Source organism: Vipera berus (genome assembly GCF_964194415.1).
Source record: "Vipera berus genome assembly, chromosome: 2".
In the NCBI taxonomy this organism is placed as follows: Eukaryota; Metazoa; Chordata; class Lepidosauria; order Squamata; family Viperidae; genus Vipera; species Vipera berus.
In genome coordinates this window covers 13227119-13248739 of record NC_138203.1, presented here as the reverse complement: position 1 = coordinate 13248739, position 21621 = coordinate 13227119, and the positions used below count along the sequence as shown (strand labels likewise).

The following is a 21621-nucleotide window of genomic DNA, read 5'->3' as shown; positions in this document are numbered from 1 at the left end:
ATGGAGCTGGACTAGAAGACCTCCAAGGTCTAGTCCTATTCCATTCCATTCCATTCCATTCCATTCCATTCTATTCTATTCATGTTTAAAACCTAACGAGTGTAAAATTAATTGTACAGAGGCAAAGAAAAAGAAGTGCAGAATTATGAACATGGCATCTTGCCCCAATGCTACATACAAATATTGTAATGGCAAAAGGGATTGTAAAAGCAGGCATGATTCATTTAACAACAAATTGCTCAGCAACAGAAATTCTAGTCCCAATTGAGGTCATAAGTCAATATTTAACCTACACATATTATCTGGATTCATATTTAAGTAAGAAGAGGCAGAGTCAACTTCCTTGACTACAAGCTTTGCACTGAAACCATCATGAGTTTGATCCCATCATCTTTTTAAAAAAGAAATTTCAGGGAACAGGATGAAAAAAATCTGAAAAAAAGCAGCCAAAGCTAATACATCTAATTACTGTAGACTGCAGTTTGGGGGATTGACGAACACATTTGGAATTTTGATAGCCCTTTGGAGAGCTTTCACAAAATGGCTGAGCTGAGTCATTTGCCAAAAGATAAACAGATGAGCGCATTTTTCACCCTACCTTTTAGTCAATTTGCTCTTTATTAGCCTAGCTTACATTTATTTATTTTTTCCTTTGAGCAGTTAAGCCCACTTGTGAGCACAGAACTAAATACTAGCTGCCTTCATTGTGTTTTTTTTTCTTTTCTAAGATAATGGATAGGGCATAAATACAGCCAAGAAATAAAAGCAATACCAGTGATAGAGCCTGTACTTTCATTTTTTGCTTTCAAAAGTATCCAAACTCTAAAAATCAGAGGAAACAAAAAAAAAATGGTAGTTATCAAGGAGGCAACTGAAGGTGATCATGGATCTCATGTTGGTAACCACAATAGTGGAGAAAAGTAAACTAGTGGTACAAATATCATTTCAAGATAAACAAGAGATATAGAAGTATATATTGCACAAGTTTTCTGGCAGACATTTCAATCAAGGAACCACCAAGATCACTCCTACCAACACTGACAGGACAGGTTAAACCATGAGAGCAAATACCACTACCTATTAGCATTAATGTTGTTACCTAGTTTGGTAATGAAATGTCTGCAAGAAAACAACCAAGCTCATACAGTACCAAGGGTCCCACAGTTCAACCCTGACATACAATATCCCATTAATCATTTAAATGCAATGAGGGCATATAATTTAAAGTAATTAATTCTTTTTCTAGATAGACCATCCATGATGCCTCCAAGCCACAATATGTGCTACCCTTTGCAGATACCATCAGACTAAGTCTAATATCTCACTGTCCATAACTATAAAAGGTAAAGGTAAAGGTTCCCCCGCACATGCGTGCTAGTCGTTTCCAACTCTAGGGGCCGGTGCTCATCTCCGTTTCAAAGCCGAAGAGCCGGCGCTTGTCCGAGGACGTCTCCGTGGTCATGTGGCCGGCATGACTAGACACCAAAGGTGCACAGAATGCTGTTACCTTCCCACCGTAGTGGTCCCTATTTTTCTACTTGCATTTTTACGTGCTTTTGAACTGCTAGGTTGGCAGAAGCTGGGACGAGTAACAGGCACTCACCCTGTTACGCGGCACTCGGGATTCGACCCGCCAAACTGCCGACCATCTGATCGACAAGCTCAGTGTCCTAACCCGCTGAGCCACTGCATCCCTTGTCGATAACTATAGGCATGTTCTAAATGGATTCATTGTCCACCCCATTCCCCCAGAGATCCATTTGCTTCTGAGTTTTTGAGACTGAGGGATCGTCCACCTACTGTACCATCTGAACTATGAAATGAGGCCATCATTTGCTCCTTGATGGGACTATCTTCAACAGTCCCACAATACAGAGAGAAATTCATCACTGTCAAGATTTGTTTTAAGGATAAGCAATCTCTTCCCTTGCTCTTTCAGTCTCTGATGACTCTGATCACGACATCCAGCACACAAATGAGTGGCTTTATGGGGACAAGGAACCTTTAATATCTATGCCGGAAAGCTGGCATTAGCTCATAAAATCCAGATTGCACCATAAAGTGTGCCACAAGAGCAAAGCCTTATTAAAAGCATCAGAGCCGTCCTCTCTTTCTCAGAGTCAGCAAATACCTTGCAAGTCTTGTTTACCCACAATTAATAACTAACCACATCTGCCCAAATTCTAACTAAGCAGAATAGTTTTCTTAATTAAACATGGCTCTCCAATACCCAGGGTACCTTGACTTATCCAATGTGAAAAGAGGGAAATGGTCCCCCAGCTGCTTTTCTTGTTCAAACTTTCTTTCTGCGGAATGGTGGCAGGATGGCTGGCATAGAGTAGTGGATACTCAACAAAAAAGAGTGGCAATGCACATTTAACTACTTTAAAAATGTATGTATATGAAACAGACACACAACATACATTTACAGTATATGTGAACCTTTGACTTCAATTTTAAGGATCCAATAGGAACAAAAATCAGCTCCTAAGAGGAGAGAAGGAATTGTTACTTCCCAACCCTATACGTCACGGTTTTCCAAACTTGGCTACCTTAAGAGGTATGAACTTCAACGCCCAGAATTCCTCAGCCAGCATGCAGGCTAGGGAATTCTGGGAGTTGAAGTTCACACATTTTTTAGTTGGCCAAGTTTGGAAAACACTGTTCTAGGGACACCCCTGAGCTACAAATATTCTCTTCTATTGGTGCTGTTCTAGATCAGTAACAAATGACAGGCTTTGGATAGGAAATTACATTTCCATTTTCTTTTCCTCATACCTAGAAACTTCTGTTCAGAAACAAGAATTGGGGCCTTTAGAGAGGGAAGCATAAATTCGTTTATCCAAAGGAAATAGAAAATTCGGTAATGAAAGACATTTTTATCACTCCTGGAAAATAATTAATTTTCTTCTACAAACTTTGACTATTACAGCACAATCTGGATATTCTAAATGTAGCCCCTTTAAGATGTTCTGAATAGTAGGAAACCTAATTCTCTCAACCTCAAAAGGGGTTATTTCTTTCTCTGAACATTGCCTGCAAAAGGAAGAAATGAAACTGTATTTTAATGAAACCACATCCATGAAAAAGCTGAAATATGACGCAGGTAGATCCTAAATTGCCTAGAGACCAACTTAGACTTCCATGGCACTCTCACCATTGAAGTTTAGAATTCAGATAATTTATGTTACCCCTGAAAGCCCATTACACACACACACACACACACACACACACACACACAAACACACACACACCTCCAATGTCTTGATTATGAAAAACAAATTACACATTTTGCACATCAGTGTTTTCAAAGGAAAGGAAACACAAATCAACATAGCTGTTTTAACCTAGAATGTTGGTAACTGGTCAACTCTAAATGCAAACAAAACAGAAAAGCATCATAAAGATAATGAGGTGGGCATGTACACACTTCCATGCAACACAAAAAAAGGTTAAATAGCAATACCACTTAAATAATAATAATAATAATAATAATAATAATAATAATAATAATAATAATAATAATAATAATTATAATAATTATAAGAAGAAGAAGAAGAAGAAGAAGAAGAAGAAGAAGAAGAAGAAGAAGAAGAAGAAGAAGAAGAAGAAGAAGAAGAAGAAGAAGAAGAAGAAGAAGAAGAAGAAGAAGAAGAAGTTGGAAGGGACCTTGGAGGTCATCTAGTCCAACCCCCTGCTCAGGCAGGAAACCCTATACCATTTCAGACAAATATACACTTCATAGTGCTTTACAGCCCTCTCCAAGTGGTTTACAGAGTCAGCATATTGTCACCAACAATATGGGTCCTCATTTTACCGACCTTGGAAGGATGGAAGACTGGTTAGGATCAAACTCCTGGCAGTGAGCAGAGTTAGTCTGCAATACTGCATTCTAACCACTGTGCCACCATGGCTCTTGTTTATTTTATACACACATAATCCATGAGAGACTGTAAACTGAAGTATGAAAATGGGACCCAGTGTTATCTATCTGAGCAGTTTCTCCCTTCTTAATGCCTTCAAACATCTATGTCTGTTGGGAACCAACTCCTACATTCTTCGGCATACAGAGGTAGACTCCATACCAGACAAACTACACCAGAATGATAGTTCAGGACAATGACACATGGAGCCCATAAATCAACAGACACACAACCATGGGGATTTCAGGTAAGAAGACAGTGTGTGTTGGCTTACCTTTGAGTTCACCACTTCCAAAGAGATATTCTGAGGCGAAGAGCTTGGCACTGAAATGCAAAGGGATGGGGGAGAAAAATGGATGAAAGTGGCAAAGCTGTAATTAGAGTAATAAAAGATAATGCTAACTCTTCCCCCCCCCTCCAAAGTTCCATCTATATCACATTTTTTTCACTTTAATAATGAGAAAGCAATTGGGAGAACATTTCCAGCTGGCACCTCAAAACTTCCCTGCTGAGGTGAAAACTAAACACATCTGCACAATTTCCTCCCATTTCCAATAATCTTTAGCCACATTATTCAAAAATTAGCTTTCTGTAACTCAATTTTCTGAAAAAGCACAGATGTATAAGTTGGCTGAAAAATGTTAGTAAAACCCTGTACTGTACTGCTTTTTTTCTATACTGCTTTTTCTTCTTCTAGAGTAACTTGATAGCGAGATGAGTGTCATATAAATTTGATAAAACAATAAATAAACAGGAGACTTTTTGCTTACAGGTAGTCCCCGACTTACAATAATTCATTTAGTGACTGAGTTACATCGACACTGAAAAAAAACCATCTAATGATCATGTTTCACACTTATGACTGTTGCAGCACGTGATTTACTTTCAGACACTTGACAATTGGTTCATATTTATGATGGTTGTACTGTCCTGGGCTCATCTGATCATCTTTTGCAACCTTCTGACAAACAAAGTCAATGGGGAAGCCAGATTCACTTAACAACCTTGTGACTAATTTAACAAGTGCAAGGATTCACTCAACAAATGTGACAAGAAACATTATAAAATGAGACGAAACTCACTTAACAAATTTCTCACCTAGCAACAAAAATTCTGGGCTCAGTTGTGGTCATAAGTCAAGGACTACCTGTACTGAAGCTCTGTGTCTCATATTCACTCTCCTACTAAAATGGATTTGAGTAATTTTGGCGTTGGAAATTAGGTTGGAGATAAATGAAGCTTACTTCTTGCATCAGGAGTGAACAATGTTGGGTACCAGGTAAGAGTACCAGGTCTCTTTAAGAGAAGGTCTGATCTCTAACCTGAAACATCTGTCTAAGTCCACTATTGTAGGCCTTCCACAATGCCTCTGTAGTTCTGACAAAGCAGTGCTCCAAAGTGATGCTTTGTTAGATGTCCAACATCAGACATGTCAAACCCAAGGCCCAGGGGCCAGATTCGGCCCGTGATGTGATTAGATCTGGCCTGCAAGCAGACTAGGAGGAGGAGGTGATTGATTGTGTAGCAAGGGGGGTGAGCTGAAGCAGCAGCAGTGCCAGAGAGGCCTGGGGGAGAGTCAGTTGGCACTGTGGGGCTGCCAAGACTTGGCAGGGACCCCAGAATCAGTCCACTCAGTTTCAGCTGATGAATGCTGTGTGAAAAGGCCAGCCGGGCAATAAATGAACACATGGGGGAGAAAAGGACAGGATATTAAAGGAGGGTTTTTGGTGGGAAGGAGGAGGAGTGAGGGGGGGAGGGAAGGTGATAGGGATGAGAGGAGAGATATCGGTGGGACAAGCCTGAGGGAGAGAAGGGGATAGGATAGGATAAGAGAGGAGAGGCTTTTGTGGGGCAAGCCTGAGGGAAAGAAGAGGATAATAAGGGAGGCTTCTGTGAGGTAAGCCTGAAGGAGAGAACTGTCCCTTTGAAGGCAACTGTAATGCTGATGCAGCCCTCAATGAAATTGAGTTTGACACCCCTGTCTTACACAGTAATGAGATTCATCCCAGAAGACCACCTCTTACATTGAATTAGGCTTGTTGTTTTGCACTGTAAGGGTGTGTGGGTGCAATACTGACTTGACCAAATGGTCAGCTCTTTGTCAGTGTTGACGGTAGTCTACATCTGGCCCCGCTTCTTGTAGAGTGCTCATGGACTGCCCAGCCAATGCCTACGTTAGTCTTTAGGTGCCAAATTTAAACAAAGTAATACACCAAACTTTTTAACTGATGTTTTAATGATACTATTGTTGTTTATAGATGATTATTATTCTTACTACCTCTGACTGTTTCGTGGTTTCTCTTTTGCTGTTGCTTCTTGATTTCTTTGTTTCAATTATTTCATTTGAAGTTTTGATTGCTGTTAATTAGCGTTTTGGAAATTTATACCTCTGCTGAAAATCAGATTAGCAATCTACATGGAGACTCTTCCAGAGAAGAGATGCCAAGCACCAGCTTTTACAAATCAGCAGAGTGTATAATTTCATTGAATAAGCAAGTCTGGAAAGAATTTGATCCTCTGTCCATATTGGCCAACACAACTTCTGACCTGCTGAAATTGGAGAACCATTTTTGTCTTGCTCTAAGAAAAACATGGACAATCCCTGTGCACTTAAGACTTAGAAGATCTTAAGGTCCACAATGACCACAAGGTCAGAGGTGGAATGTTTGTTTTTGTATTCCTTGGTTTGAGAGAAGATTTTTAAGCTCTTCCTCTGAAGCTCATATTAGGGCTTAAGTAAAGTTTTTCATATTTTCTGTCTCATCAACAGCAGAAAACCCACACTACAGTATTAGCACTCAGAATCATGATCAAAGGATATTCTTGGAACTGCAAAACCTGAGGGCTTCACACAATCCTAAAATGCCCCTGCTCTTCAGGAATCTCCACATGTTTCATAACCAAATTTTGATAGACTCCAATCATGTGGGCAAGAGCAAAAACTCTTGTTTCTCCTTCCAGCATGTTATCACTAAGTGAGCTAATGGCCTGGTTTGGTAAAAGGCTCCATCCTATGTTCTGACAATCTTGCTATCCTCTTGGTTTATCACTGGCTCTTATTTTTTATTTTTTATTTTAATCCCATTTATATCCCGCCCTTCTCCGAAGACTCAGGGTGGCTTACACTCTAAGCACATTATCATTATTCATTGTGCACAAAACCTCCAAACGATAAGCAAGTTGTCAAAGCCACTGAATGCCACTTGTATGGGAAAGTATTTTATTTCATGGAATAAAGTATTTTTAATTTAGACCACATATAATTCTTTCTGTTTGTAAGTTTTCACTAAGAAGAAGTAAAGCTGTTTTTGCTTTCTAATGACTTTTTCTATGCATGGGAATTAACCATCCCATACAGTGAAGTAGGGACCAGAGTCCATTTGGTCCCACTGTGAGCTTCTACCCTGAAGCATATTGCCTCCTCTGATCATTAATCTGATCTTCAGTAATATTGTCCAAGTGAAGACTGAGGAGGGGTTTATTGTTAGACCTTAGCCTAACAGGTAGACCTGTTTTGTCAAATTTCTCCACCACCCAACTCTCATTGCAAAAGCTGGTCAATATATTTACCTCTTAAACACATCCATTTGATGCCTGGAACAAATTGAAGGAAGTAATAAAAACTTAAGAGGTCTTTTTCCTCAAATGGTCAGCTATGTGGGGCACAGGAGGGGATATTAGCTGTGGAATGGGATGACTCACAGTGGCCAGGTGGGCGTGGCCAGGTAGGCATGGCTGGGTGGTTGTAGCCAGATCACCTCTGCTAGGTGGCTTTTTCTGCCTAGGTGTAAAACCTTGCTTTTATCAACATTAAATTTCAATTTGTTGGATATGGCCCATTGTTTAATTCTGTCAAGATCTTTTGGGATCCTGAGCTTGTCTTCTGGGGTGTTGTCTATTCCTGCCAGTTTAGTGTTATCTACAAATTTGATGACTTCCCCTTCTATGCCCTCATCCAAGTCATAAGTGTTCTTCTTGGTTCCCCATGTCTGACACAAGTTGACTAAAGGTAAGGAGATTTGAAAATGAAAACTTCAGCTTTCCAATTGGTGTTTTACACTAGTTCATTTCTTTTGCTTTCTGGGGCAATGGTTCTGCTTTGGTTCTACTACCTTTAGTGATTGCTTTACCTTAGGAGATACTCTGAGAGCCCTGTAAAAATCCTTTTAATTCAGTATAAAATTAGGCCCATTCATTTGTTTCTGACACATATCAATTATTGTATTCAAGCAGCTGTCAAGTTGTCATACAATAAAGACACTGCTTAAATGATGAAGAAAATGTTTTAAGTAATTAAAATGGGAGGACAATTTTTCAAAATTTATCCAGAGGGAAAAGATATTTACTTGGACTAATTAGCTCCTCAGAATTTCATGGAAACCTTGAGAAAATTACTGAAGTGATTGATTGTTGAAGAGACAATAGTACAATTAAGGACACAACTATCACACATATCGTTGGCATACATGTTTCCATAAATAAACATAAGAACATTAAAATTTATTCATTAGAATTTCACCAAAATCCCTTTTTTGCTTTGGAATAAATTTCAAAAGCAAATAGAAAAATATGCAAAATTGTGGTGTTATATCTTGAATAAAATACCCAATTTAATGTAATGGATTTTTTTTAAAAAAAACCTGGACACAAAATTAGATAAAGCACTATATTGCAGTGGAAATGCTGAGCATTAATACTAAAACAGAATAATAGACTAGCAGAGTTGGAAAGGAGGTCATCTAGTCCAACCTCCTGCTCAAGCAGGAAACCCTATACCAGTGATGGTGAATCTTTTGGAGGCTGAGTGCCCAAGCTGCAATGCCAAACCCACTTATGTATCTGACAGGGTTTGTGCAGAATATCTCCTGAGCCAACAAGGAGAATGCACAGAAGAAGTGGTACTGAGAGTAGTCAGGTTTTGCACAGCAACCACACTGATACACTGAGGTGTGTAAAAAAGGAAAAAAAAACCTTTACTTTTAGGAGTAGCACAAGTCAAGAATAAACAGTCCAGGTCATACACGGGTACAGAGAAGATATCAACAGTTCAAGAGTTATCCAATACAAAGTCGTCTTACCAGTCCAAAAGTCAAAAACACAGTTCTTCAGGTTTAGCAAACAGTAGCAAAACTGCAATCAACAATAATCAGCAAGCAATGTAACAGAGTAACTAACACACACACACACAGAGAAGCTATGACTCTAGCTCCCTCTTATGGCCATTGAAAGAACACAGCGTTGGCCAATCATTACACATTTAAAGGGATACAATACATTACAAATCATGGCTTATATATTGCCAACCCAACCAGTTAGGCTGTAATCATATGACTAACAGTATCGTCAGGTACCAGGTGGGTGTGGCCCATTGGGTGGGCATGGCTCATTGGGTGGGCGTGGCTGTGGTGGTAACAGCAAATTGGATGGGACTAAAAAGTTCAATCAATTCCAACTTTGCAAGATCTTTTTTTTCCCCGCGAGAAGTTGAAATTGATTGATTGATTGAACCTTTTTTTTCTGCACATGGCAAAACGAAAAGGTTTTATAAAACCCAACTGAAGACCTAGGACTGGGGCGATGGTGCGCATGCCCACAGAGAGGGCTCTGCGTGCCACCTGTGGCACGCGTGCCATAGGTTCGCCACCATGGCCCTATACCATTCTGTACAAATGGCTATCCAATCTCTTCTTAAAAACCTTTAGTGTTGGAGCACCCACAACTTCTGGAGACAGATCATTCCACTGATTAATTGTTCTAACTGTCAGGAAATTTCTCCTTACTTCTAGGTTTGTTCTCTCCTTGATTAGTTTCCATCCATTGCCTCTTATAAAGGATGTTGGAGAAAAGGAGGTTTATCCAGATATATACTCTCTGGAAAAGGCAGTCCAAACTGAAGAATGAATCACTGAGGAATTATTCTTCGACATATGAAGATCTCTTGTGGAACCTAGAAGCACAGGGTCCACCTCTCTCAAATCGTAACATTTCATTCTCTCCAACAGATTCACTGTGGCTGCAAATCTTGCAACTTTAACCAATTTAAATTAGTTACTTTAACTAATTTGCTTGTAGATAAGGTTACTGCCTCGATCTAGGAGCTATAAGATACTAAGCACTTGGCGTCAACAAACATTCATTGATTAAAAAGTAAGATCCAGGGGATAATAGAATAGCCTCCAAGTTACAAATAATGAATCGTATCTGGTTAGGCTCATAAGAAAGTCAGGGAGGTCTATGTAGAATTGCTGAATTTTAAAAAGAAAAAAAAAAGATTTACAAGGTTTTAGCAAGTTTGCTTTTCTTCCTAAAAACTCATTCCCAGTAATTAAACATTCCACTTACAAACCAAGAACTTTAGCATTGGGCTAGACCACGGGTAGGCAACATCGGCTCTTTTATGACTCATGGACTTCAACTCCCAGAATTCCTGAGTCAGCATGGCTGGCTCAGGAATTCTGGGAGTTGAAGTCCATGAGTCATAAAAGAGCCGAGGTTGCCTACCCCCGGGCTAGACCCTCAAGAAATTAAAAAAAAAAGATTTTTTTTTGTTTTAAGGAAAAGTACTGAAGACATGGAAACAGAATAAGTAAACCATAAAGTTTGAATGTCCTTTAAGGCTGTCTGTCATGATGACTGCATCCAGAACTCTTGGTTTCTAAATTTGGGCTTGCTACCTTTTTCACCACCCCGTTTGCATTACCCTACTCAGGGGTCTTCAAACTCGGCCCTTTTATGACTCATGGACTTCAACTCCCAGAATTCCTCAGCCTGTGTGCCTGGCTGAGGAATTCTGGGAGTTGAAGTCCATGAGTCATAAAAGGGCCGAGTTTGAAGACCTCTGCCCTACATAATGGCATGATCACCAAAAGAGAGAGGAAAGCAAAGTTAAAACTTTTGAAGTTTCACATGGGCATTTTGGTGAGATCTGATAACATTTTGTTTCTCCCTCCTTAATTCCAGGTTGCTTCTCTCTTTGGTCAGTTTCCAACCCTTGTTTCTTATCCTCCTGCCCTTTGGTGCTTTGGAGAACAGTTTGACAGCCTCTTCTTTGTGGCAGCCCCTCAAATACTGGAATACTGCTATCATGTTGCCCCTGTTTTTTCTTTACTGTAGGCTAGTCAAACCCAAGTCCTACAGTCATTCTTCATTTGTTTTAGTCTCCAGGCCTTTGATCATTTTAGTTGCTCTTCTCTGAATTTTTTCCAAGGTCTCAACATCTTTTTTGTAGTATGGTGACCAAAACTGGCTGCAGTATTCCATGTGTGGTCTTACTAGGGTTTTATAAAGTGACACTAATACTTCGCGTGATCTTGATTCTATACCTCTATTTATACAAACCAGGATTGTATTAACTTTTTTTGGCTGCTGCTGCACACTGCTGGCTCATAGTCAAGTGATCATCCACTAGGACTCCAAGATCCCTCTCACAGTTACTGTTTTAAAAAGTAGTTACGTTATAACATGCTAGCTAGTAATCTTTAGTTACTTGATTAAATCCATCAGCTTTCTGCAGGAATTCTCTAATGGGAGAGGTTACAAAATAAAATAAAAAACCTTGCAAGAACTGTTTAGGGCAAAATTAATGTGGAAATTGACAGTAGGAGTTTAGGGGACATGAGAAATTGATCACATTAAATGTGTACAATTATTATACGCCATTTGCACAGTTAATATTTTTCCTGACTGAGTTAATTTACAAAGTCCGGTTTCATAGTTTCTGGAACTTATAGTGAAGCTATAATTTTTGTGTTTGAAATTAATGTTTGAAAAAAAATCTCAGTCATATCTCTCTACACTGGTAGCAAAATCTTCAGAAAAGAAGAAACAGCCTACTATATGAAATAACTTGAAACATATATATGTTATATATGTGACTGAATCTGGGTGTTCTGTTTCATATAGCATGAAGCATCCTCCCAGAAGGTAAAAAGGAAAACAGGTCATGAAGAGGATGTGTAGCATCCCAGACAATCTTAAGGACCCTGCTCAAGCAACCCTTCTGTGCTATGTCCTGGATGGGAGGGAGGGAATTGCCAATAATCTTTTCTGCCATCCTCACCACTCTCTGCACTGCCTTCCTGCCTGAAGCAGTGATGCTTCCAAACCAGATAGTAATGCAATATGACAGGATGCTCTTGATCATCCCTCTATAAAAAGTGGTAAGGACAGGGGAAGGAAGGTGTATTTTTCTCATGCAACACAGAAATTGCAGGCACTTCTCTGCCCACTTCACCAGTGTCTCACTATTGAGTGACCAAGCTAGTCTTTTCGTTAGCTCCACACCCAGAAACTTGATGCTGTTAATCACCTCCACAGGTGAATCATTAATAAACATAGGTGTGTGACTGTGACTGCCTTTTCTGAAATTGACAACGATCTCTTTAGTGTTTTTTTTCCTACATTTAAAATGAGACTGTTTTGTTATATCAGTTTACCAAACCCTCTACTTCCTTGTGGTAAGCACCCTCATTGTCACCTTGAATAAGTCCCACTACTGTTGTATCATCCACATACTTCACAATATAGTTGGCTGCAAACCTAGCACAACAGTCATGAGTCAACAAGGTGAACAATAGTGGACTTAGGACACAGCCCAGAGGAGAATCTGTGTTAAAGAAAATGGTATTAGAAATATTAGACCCCACATGGACATACTGGAGCCTATCCATAAGAAAATCAAGAATCTAGTTGCACAAAGGAGTATTAAAGCTTAAAAGGCCCAGTTTGTCTACTAGATGCTGAGGAATGATTGTATTAAATGCCAAACTGAAATTGAGAAACAGTGTTCCCATATGGTATCATGTGTCTTGTTTTCCACAAGCAAATTTAAGATTTTCTACTCTTTATTACCAATCCTTTGATTTCCAGTTGGGTAAAGTAAACCAAAATCGGGAGGGTCACTAGAAGCACTCAACTGTATGTGTGAATATATATATGAGTGAATCGAATAATGTTGAAAATAAAGAGCTAGATTATCTTGGGAAGGTAACACAAACTTGGTCTGTTGCTATCCTACTCTCTTCCTTTTCCCTCTATATATTCATTAGCATATATTCTGGGATTCTTGTTTGATAGTGAATTTTTTTTAATAAATCAACTGCTGATGATAGACAGATAAATAGATAGATAGACAGACAGACAGTGATTTCATTCATCAATGAATATTCTCATATCTATATAGGATATCCTAAACTTATCTACCAAAATCCATAATTCCATAATTCTTTTGCTTTCTCTTTCTTTTTCTCTTTGTCATATATTTAACAACAATTTTCAAAACATAACCAGGCAATAAGTGGATGATCCAATCTACCCTTCAGGGAAGCTAATCTACCAACTATTTGATGATCTTCAAAAGTCGTTTCAATTGCCAATGCCTGAATATATGGTAAAGAAAGAGAGTAAGGAGAACTAAACAGCAGTATTTATGACCATGGGAATCTAGTTTGAAAATCTAATTGAAAGGAAGTCTGAGTGAATCAGCAAACCAAATTCATTCTCTGAGCCAGATCAACAAGTCACTGATTTAGAAGAGTACAAGTCCAGATATTTTGTTAAATGCAACTGAGTTTCCAAACCAAGCTGACCCTTGTTTCAAATTACATTAATCAGATCTGATTAATGTACAACCTCATGTTTCGTTGTTCTTACTTACCATCTGAAAGGGTCCTAACTGTCAGGCCTTCAGTCAATACTCCTTGACCATAATGATTGTAAGCCAGAAAGCGGAGAGTGTATTCCGTGAATATCTTCAGACCTTCCAGCTTGTAGGATTGACCATTAACTTCTACAGTCTAGATGCAGAAAAGAACAAACAAAAAAGCCCATAAAAATATGACAGCACAAAAATTAGAACATCGTGACAGATGATGGATAGATAGATAGATAGATAGATAGATAGATAGATAGATAGATAATAGAAGAGAGAGAGAGAGAGAGAGAGAGAGAGAGAGAGAGAGAGAGAGAGAGAGAGAGAGAGAGAGAGAGAATATTAATTATATTTCATTTCACTATGTAAGAATTGGAAACATTATGGAGTTATTCATTCCTAGGTTTCCAGAAATTTGGTCCCTCATACAATTTAGATTCTAGGAGAGGACTTTGGGTTTTTTGTTTGTTTTTTTAAATCATTTTCTAGGATATATTCCTATAACTACTGTTTCTCAGGTTCCCATATATAGAATTGAGATCATGTGATATCCCCACAAGAAATGGCTGAGATTCAATTAAAATATATTAAAATTATATTTACTTAAAATCCAACCCGTTTCAGGTCTGCTGAACATAAGGGAGAACCTGTAATGTATGCACACTTTCTGCAAATGTACAGTGTGGTTTGCAACGGAAGAGAAGTGCATAAATATACAGTGTGCAAATTAGAAACAATAGTACATACCCAAATACAATTGTCTAAGGAAATTAAGGAAAAACTTCCAAACAGTGAGGACAATTAACCAGTGGAACAGCTTGCCTTCAGAAATTGTGGGCACTCCATCACTGGAGATTTTTAAGAGGAGACTGGACAGTCACTTGTCTGAGATGGCATATGTTCTCCTGCTTGAGTAGGGGGCTGGACCAGAAGACCTTTAAGGTTCTATTCTATTCTATTCTATTCTATTCTATTCTATTCTATTCTATTCTATTCTATTCTATTCTATTCTATTCTATTCTATTCTATTCTATTCTATTCTATTCTATTCTATTCTATTCTATTGGGATTGAAAATTGAATGTATTAAGTGTACACAAAAACAAGTAAACTCCTATTGCACATATAATACTTTTTATATGTCAGAGGTCAGCAGCCTCACATACACCCAAATTCTAAAGACTGAAGCTTAAGAAACAGCAGTGGTCAGAATGTGTCCTAAGTAAGGGAAATTCATTCCGCCGGGGCCTGAAGACCTGGCTCTTCGAGCTCTCTGGCCCAGGCTGAGGATTAATTTATTTTAATTGGGGTTTTATTTATACAGGGATAAATTTAATCTTTTTTAAACTTGGTCTTAACTTTTGTATTTTTGGTTTTTAATTACCCTGTAAACCGCCCTGAGTCCTCCGGGAAAGGGCGGTATATAAATGTAATAAAATAAAATAAATAAAAATAAATAAATTATATTTTTATGTTGCTAAATTCTTCTCTCACAAGGTAAGGTAAAGGTAAAGGTAAAGGTTCCCCCGCACATGCGTGCTAGTCGTTTCCGACTCTAGGGGCCGGTGCTCATCTCCGTTTCAAAGCCGAAGAGCCAGCGCTTGTCCGAGGACATCTCCGTGGTCATGTGGCCGGCATGACTAGACGCCAAAGGCGCACGGAACGCTGTTACCTTCCCACCGGAGTGGTCCCTATTTTTCTACTTGCATTCTACTCACAAGGTATGATGGACCAAATACCCCTTTTCCTGTAGAAAATATAGAATGGAATTTATATTCAACTGGAAAAAAATTGCCCAATAAAGCCAGAGAGTCTCCATCTCTGGCAAAGTAACTAGAGACACATTCATGCTAAGGAATCTGCTTCTTCCAGCGAGTAACGAAACGCAGAAAGAGCAAGAATTACTGTCTAATGTTGTGGTACTCTTTTCTGCCAAATTTCTGTGATGTTACTGAGTGCCCATATTTTGATAATTCATAGGTTAAAGAATCACACTCCCCTCTTCGAGGGAATGAGGATGTCGATAAACCAGACAATTTAGTAAGGGTTACACCTTTCATTCCATTTTTGTCCATTTCAATTGCTATAAATTCATATGTTTCCTCACCTGTTCTTTCCCAGTTGGCCCTTCTGTATAGTACAGTCTGTACCCTTGCACTGGGCCATTTGCATATGCAGGTGGTTCCCACGTGATAAGAATTGAGGTAGGTGAGATAGAGACAGCCTGGAGGTTTTCTACTGGTCCAGGAACTTGCACTGCATTGAGAAAAAACAAACAGGAAAAGTTCAGTTATAAAGTTGAGCTGTGTGGTGAGGACACTCGCCTCCCGTTTGGAAGGTTGAGGACACTCGCCTCCCGTTTGGAAGGTTGAGAGTTCAATCCTAGGTAGCAGCAGGTATTTCTCTCCTAGGGCACAAGAAAAGATATCGGCTGAAAACTCCACATGGTATTAGGAAGGGCATCTAGCCAGTAAATTCTCAGCTCCATACAGTCAGCCCAACTCTATTCCCAATTAAGGGTTAAAGGATCATAAAAAGGGAGCTCAGATATAAAGTTAGGAAAGTATTATTTCAACTATTACAACTTGGCCAAGCCCAATAGCATCTATGATGACTTCAGGTTTTTACTGAGCAATCTTGGACAACAAAATAAATGCTGCTTGGAGAAGGATAAATACTGTTCCCATCTTCCAGAGGCAGGGGGCAGGGAGGGAGGACCCCAGTGTTTCAGAGCAATCAATCTGATATAAATACTATTCCATTCTACACAGAAAGCTTTAACAAGGATTTAGGCAAATTGGAATATGTTCAGAGTAAGGTAATGAGGATTATCAGGAGACTACAAATTAAACTTTGTGAAGAGTGATTGAAGGAATTGGGAGTATTTAGTCTTATTAGGAGAAGACTGACAAGGGATATTATAGCACATCATGTATCTTGACTTCAGAATAGCATTTGCCAAAGTACCCCAGAGCATTCTGATGAGCAACCTAATTAAATATAAGCTGAGGCTGCAAGATGGGTCTACCTCTGGCTTGAAACTTTACTGAAAGAGTGCTTGATCCAGATCATACTGGAAAGAGGCAACAAATACTGTAGTTGCCAGAAGATTCAGTCTTAGGACAATTATATTTTCAATAATGACTTGCAGTGGCGTAGCGTGGGGGGTGCAGGGGGGGCCGGCCGCACCAGGCGCAACATCTGGGGGGGCGCAACCGGCAGGCTAGGGCAAGGCTGCTCGCGAGCGAGGGGTATCTGTGCCTGCGCCGACACAGAAACGCTTCTCTCTCCGGGTGGGGGAAGGCTCGGCGGCTCCCTGGGTCTATATACGCCTCTGTATGCGCACGCCGCCGCGCGCTCCCGCGAACGAGAAAGAAAGAACGGCAGCGGCGGCGTCTGCGAGCCTCGCCAGCGGCGGCGTTCCTCGGTGTGGGCGTGCCTGCGTCTTTGGGTGTGAGGCTTTCGGAGAGGCTGCCTTTGGCTCCTGGTACTTGCAGCCAGTGTAAAGAACAAGTCTGTGAAAGCGGGCAAGAATTTCAGGGGGGTGGGGGGGGACGGGAGATCGCGGGAGGCTCGATTCTTCTTACGCCAGGGGGGTGCCAGGCGTGCGGTGCGGTGCGAGAGCGAGGGGGCGCAAATTACTTGCCTTGCCCCGGGTGCTGACAACCCACGCTACGCCACTGATGACTTGAATACCTCCCTTGAAGAAGGATTCAGAAGTGTTGAAAAAGGTTCAGAACAAATTCTGTGAAGGTGAATGGGGGCTTCAGTCTGAATCCTACGAGGAAAGATTGAAATTACTGGCACAGGTTAGTTTTAAGAAGAGGGGACTTAAAAAGGTTGCAATAGCACCTTTTACCCAGAATATCATACAAAGACCTGTTCTCTACCCTTTGAAAGGATTGGAAATGAAATAATGATTTTTTATGATGGTGATGATGATGATCAAAAGTTCACAGCTTAAAAAGCTGACAAGGAAAAACCATGCAAACAATATAATAAATAATAAATGAGACAGCCAAATAAAAGCACAAGTACATTATCAAGTGCAACTGGAGACTGCCAGCTGGTATTTGGGATCTCCTCATTATCTGGTGACACAGTCTACAGACCAGTATTTCTCAACCTCAGCAACTTTAAGATGAGCAGCAGGGGAATTCTAGGAGATAAAGTCCATAGACTTTAAAAATGATGAAGTAGAGAAACACTGCTGTAGACCACTGGGCAAATTTCTGTTGTGTAACATGTAGCAGAAGATTCTGTACCTAATCAGGAGAGAAGGAATTCATTTAGGTAGCATGAAAAGTTTACTAAAAAGGGCAGAATAAATGTATTGCATACATATAGATCATGCCAGACAAATCTTACTGCATTCTTTGACCAGGTGACAAAATCAGTGGACCAGAGGAATGCTGTGGATATAATTTACTTGGACTTCAGTAAGGCATTTTGATAAAGAAGACCACAACCTACTACTTGATAAGATAGGAAAATGTGGGTTAGACAGCATCACCACCAGATGGATTCATGGCTGGCTGACCAGCCGTACTCAGCATGTGGTCCTCAATGGAACTGCATTTACATGAAGGGAAATGTGTAGTGGGGTGCCCCAGGGCTCTATTCTGGGCCCAGTGCTCTTCAACATCTTCATCAATGATTTGGATGAGGGGATAGATGGGGAACTCATCAAATTTGCAGATGACACCAATCTGGTAGGAATAGCCAACACTCCAGAAGATAGGCTTAAGTTACAGGAGAATCTTGACAGACTTGAACACTGGGCACTATCTAACAAAATGAAATTCAATGGTGAAAAAAATAAGGTTCTACATTTAGGCAAGAAAAACCAAATGCCCAGGTATAATATAGATGGTACCTCGCTCAATAGTAGGAACTGTGAGAAGGATCTTGGAGTCCTAGTGGACAATCACTTCAACATGAGCCAGCAGTGTGCTGCAGCTGCCATAAAAAGCCAACACAGTACTAGGCTGCAATAACAGAGGGATAGAATCAAGATTACATGAAGTATTAATACCACTTTCTAATTCCTTGGTAAGGCCACACTGGGAATACTGCATCCAGTTTTGGTCACCACGATTTAAAAACAACAACATTGAGACTCTAGAAAGAGTACAGAGAAGAGCAACAAAGATGATCATGGGACTGGAGGCTAAAACATATAAGGAACAGTTGCTGGAATTGGGTATGTCTAGTTTAATGAAGAGAAGGGTGAGGGGGGTGATATGATAGCAATGTTCCAATATCTCAGGGGCTGCTACATAGAAGAGGTAATCAAAGCTATTCTACAAAACAACTGAAGGCAGGACAAGAAGCAATGGATGGAAACTAATCAAGGAGAGAAGCAACCTAGAATTAAGGAGAAATTTTCTGACAGTTAGAACAATTAATCTGTGGAACAACCTGCCTCCAGAAGCGGTGAATGCTCCAAAACTGGAAGCTTTTAAGAAGAAACTGGACAGCCATTTGTCTGAAGTGGTATAGGGGGTTGGACTAGTTGACCTTTAAGGTCCCTTCCAACTTTTATTATATTATTACTATTATTATTATTATTATTATTATTATTATTATTATTATTATTATTATTATTATTATTATTATTATCTGAAGTTGAAACTCAAATACTTTGGCCACCTAATGAGAAGGAAGGACTCACTGGAGAAGAGCCTAATGCTGGGAAAGATTGAGGGGAAGAGAAGAAGGGGATGACAGAGAATGAGGTGGCTGGATGGAATCACTGCAGTAGTAGGCATGGGCCTAAATAGATTCCAGAAGATGGTAGACGACAGGAAGGCCTGGAGGAACATTGTCCATGGGATTGTGATGGGTCGGACATGACTTTACAAGTAACAACAACAATTATTACTATTGTTGTTGTTGTTGTTATTTCCCCTAAGATGAGCAGAATAAAATGTCTCTTGCTTATGGATCCTCTTTCCTTCACTTCTATAAAGCCGTGATGTCTATTTACTGAAGGCAGAAAGAGAAAGGTAAGTAAACTAGAAGATGGGCCTTCTCTATTGTAGCCTCTTCTTCATAGAATATCCTCCACTCAGAAATTACCTTGGGCTTTCATTAGGCTTTACAATTTTGGTTGTGTACACCCGAGCCTGGGGTTTGGAATGAGTTAAGAACCCCATTTTCTGGCTTTATGATAGTTGGTTATATATTATTATTATTTATTGTTGTTGTTGTTGTCCCTATACTTAATTATTTTCTTCCCCATGCCACAAAGGTACAAATGTTTTTCCGAGGACCATTAATTGGCTTTTTAGCTGAAGAGGCTAAGAGAAAGTTCTAAAATGGTTAGGCAGGTCCAAGTTGCTTGGATGTTTTACTGGCTGCAGACTCAGTTCTCCAGAACCTAACATTATTAAGGACTAGATTTAACTCATTTTGTCATTCGGCATCCAGAACCTTCTCAAGAAGCCCCTTGATTTGACTGTAGCCCACAGACTGCAAAAAGACTTCCGGAGACAGCCTATAACTCAGCAGTTGATCTAATGGAGTTCCCTTCCCAGCTAAATTAAACTTAGCAAAGACTATGAAGGAAACTAGGTCCGCTGGAGGAAAGTTAAGTTTAACCAATGATTGAAAATCAGCAGCCATGGACAAGCCTTCATCAGAGATAAACTCACCTCAATTATAAGTAGGAACCAAGATGCACTTTCAGATCTGTAGCTTTGCCCTTGATAATTTGAATCTAAAGGGGCAAACTTAGAATATGAATCTTAACTCAGCTGTAGTAATAAAGGAGAATATTTGTAGCTCAGGATTGACATGAGAAGTCCTTGATGCTCTGTGAGTTTGGTTGTTTTCTTGCAGATTTTTCATAACCCAAACTAGGTAACATTATTAGCACTGATTATGTTACCTAGTTTGGGTAATGAAACATCTACAAGAAAGCAAGCAAACTCAGAAAGCACCAAGGACCTCTGATAACTCAGCTGTAGTTGATAGCAGCAGGCACACAACTGTCCCATTTGAGAGGAAAATTAAACTCATATTGTCTGAATACCTGCAGCTGCTGATGTGAGAACTTAGATAAAGATACAACTTCTTTAAGAAGTTGCTTACAGGTATTATATGCACACCTTTGCATGGTCCAAATTACGTTTTCCCCACAAAGTCCATATGTATGCATAGTGCTATTGCACATTCCTCAATATTCAGTTTACAGCTTGGTTAGACTGTAATCACCATCATGAATTTTGTGAACTTTTAGCTGAATTTTCGGATTATGGAACTTAGATAAACAGCCTGCAAATAAATGTGTAGTTACTACAGTCTCTTCCAAGTAGTAAAAAATTGGGTGTACTCTTCCTACTTTAGATCAAATCTATGCCTCCAGGTGTTATAAGAAAGCTGTGGAAATTGTGCAGGATTGCACGCACCCTGGAAATGATCTCTTCCAGCTTCTGCCTTCTAGAAGGAGGTATAGGGTCATAAAGACCAGGACGAGCCGCTTGAGAAATAGTTTTTATCCAAAAGCGGTTTTGGCTTTGAATGCAGCAGAATGAAGTTTCTGAGAGAACTTCTGTATTTAGTTTTTAGAGTGTTAGAGTGTTCTAGGGGTTAAATGTGTATATGTGGGGTGGGGTGGTATGTTGATATGTATTTTGTTGTTTTTTGTTGGGTTCTGTGGGGTTGATGTGGATTTTTCAATTTTGTTGTTCTGTATGGGACAATGACAATAAAGATTATCGTATCGTAAAAGGATCAGAAGTGATACTTCCACATCAAAACAGGACTGCAGCAGATCAATTTCAGAGAAATCAGTCCTGATAATTTTGCATAATGTGCCAAACAGGAAAATAAAATAATAGTCTTACTTTAAAAGAAGACAAGATTCTGATAGAATGAAACAATTCCTTTAGTAAACTCTTGTTTCAAAATGACATTCCCACAATGCATTTGGCAATAGTGATCATCAGTAGATAAGTTAAGTCATAATAAAGAGGGATTGTAGGAACTGGGAATGTTAGGGGTTTGACCTTGTTGGCCTAATGGCTGTGGGGATTATAAAAGTGCA

The 21621-nt window shown here is 39.6% G+C and overlaps 1 protein-coding gene across 1 annotated transcript in view; it reads right to left on the bottom strand.

Annotated features, from left to right (window-relative positions):
* The window catches only part of DCC (DCC netrin 1 receptor), a gene marked incomplete at its 5' end in the record, with an annotated part of 1185616 nt that overhangs the window by 228088 nt on the left and 935907 nt on the right, over positions 1–21621 (bottom strand). The window contains 3 exons of the mRNA XM_081315662.1: positions 4198–4247; positions 13579–13717; positions 15679–15827. Of these exons, the coding sequence (XP_081171788.1) occupies positions 4198–4247; positions 13579–13717; positions 15679–15827 (338 nt within the window). The remainder of the gene's footprint in view (positions 1–4197; positions 4248–13578; positions 13718–15678; positions 15828–21621) is intronic.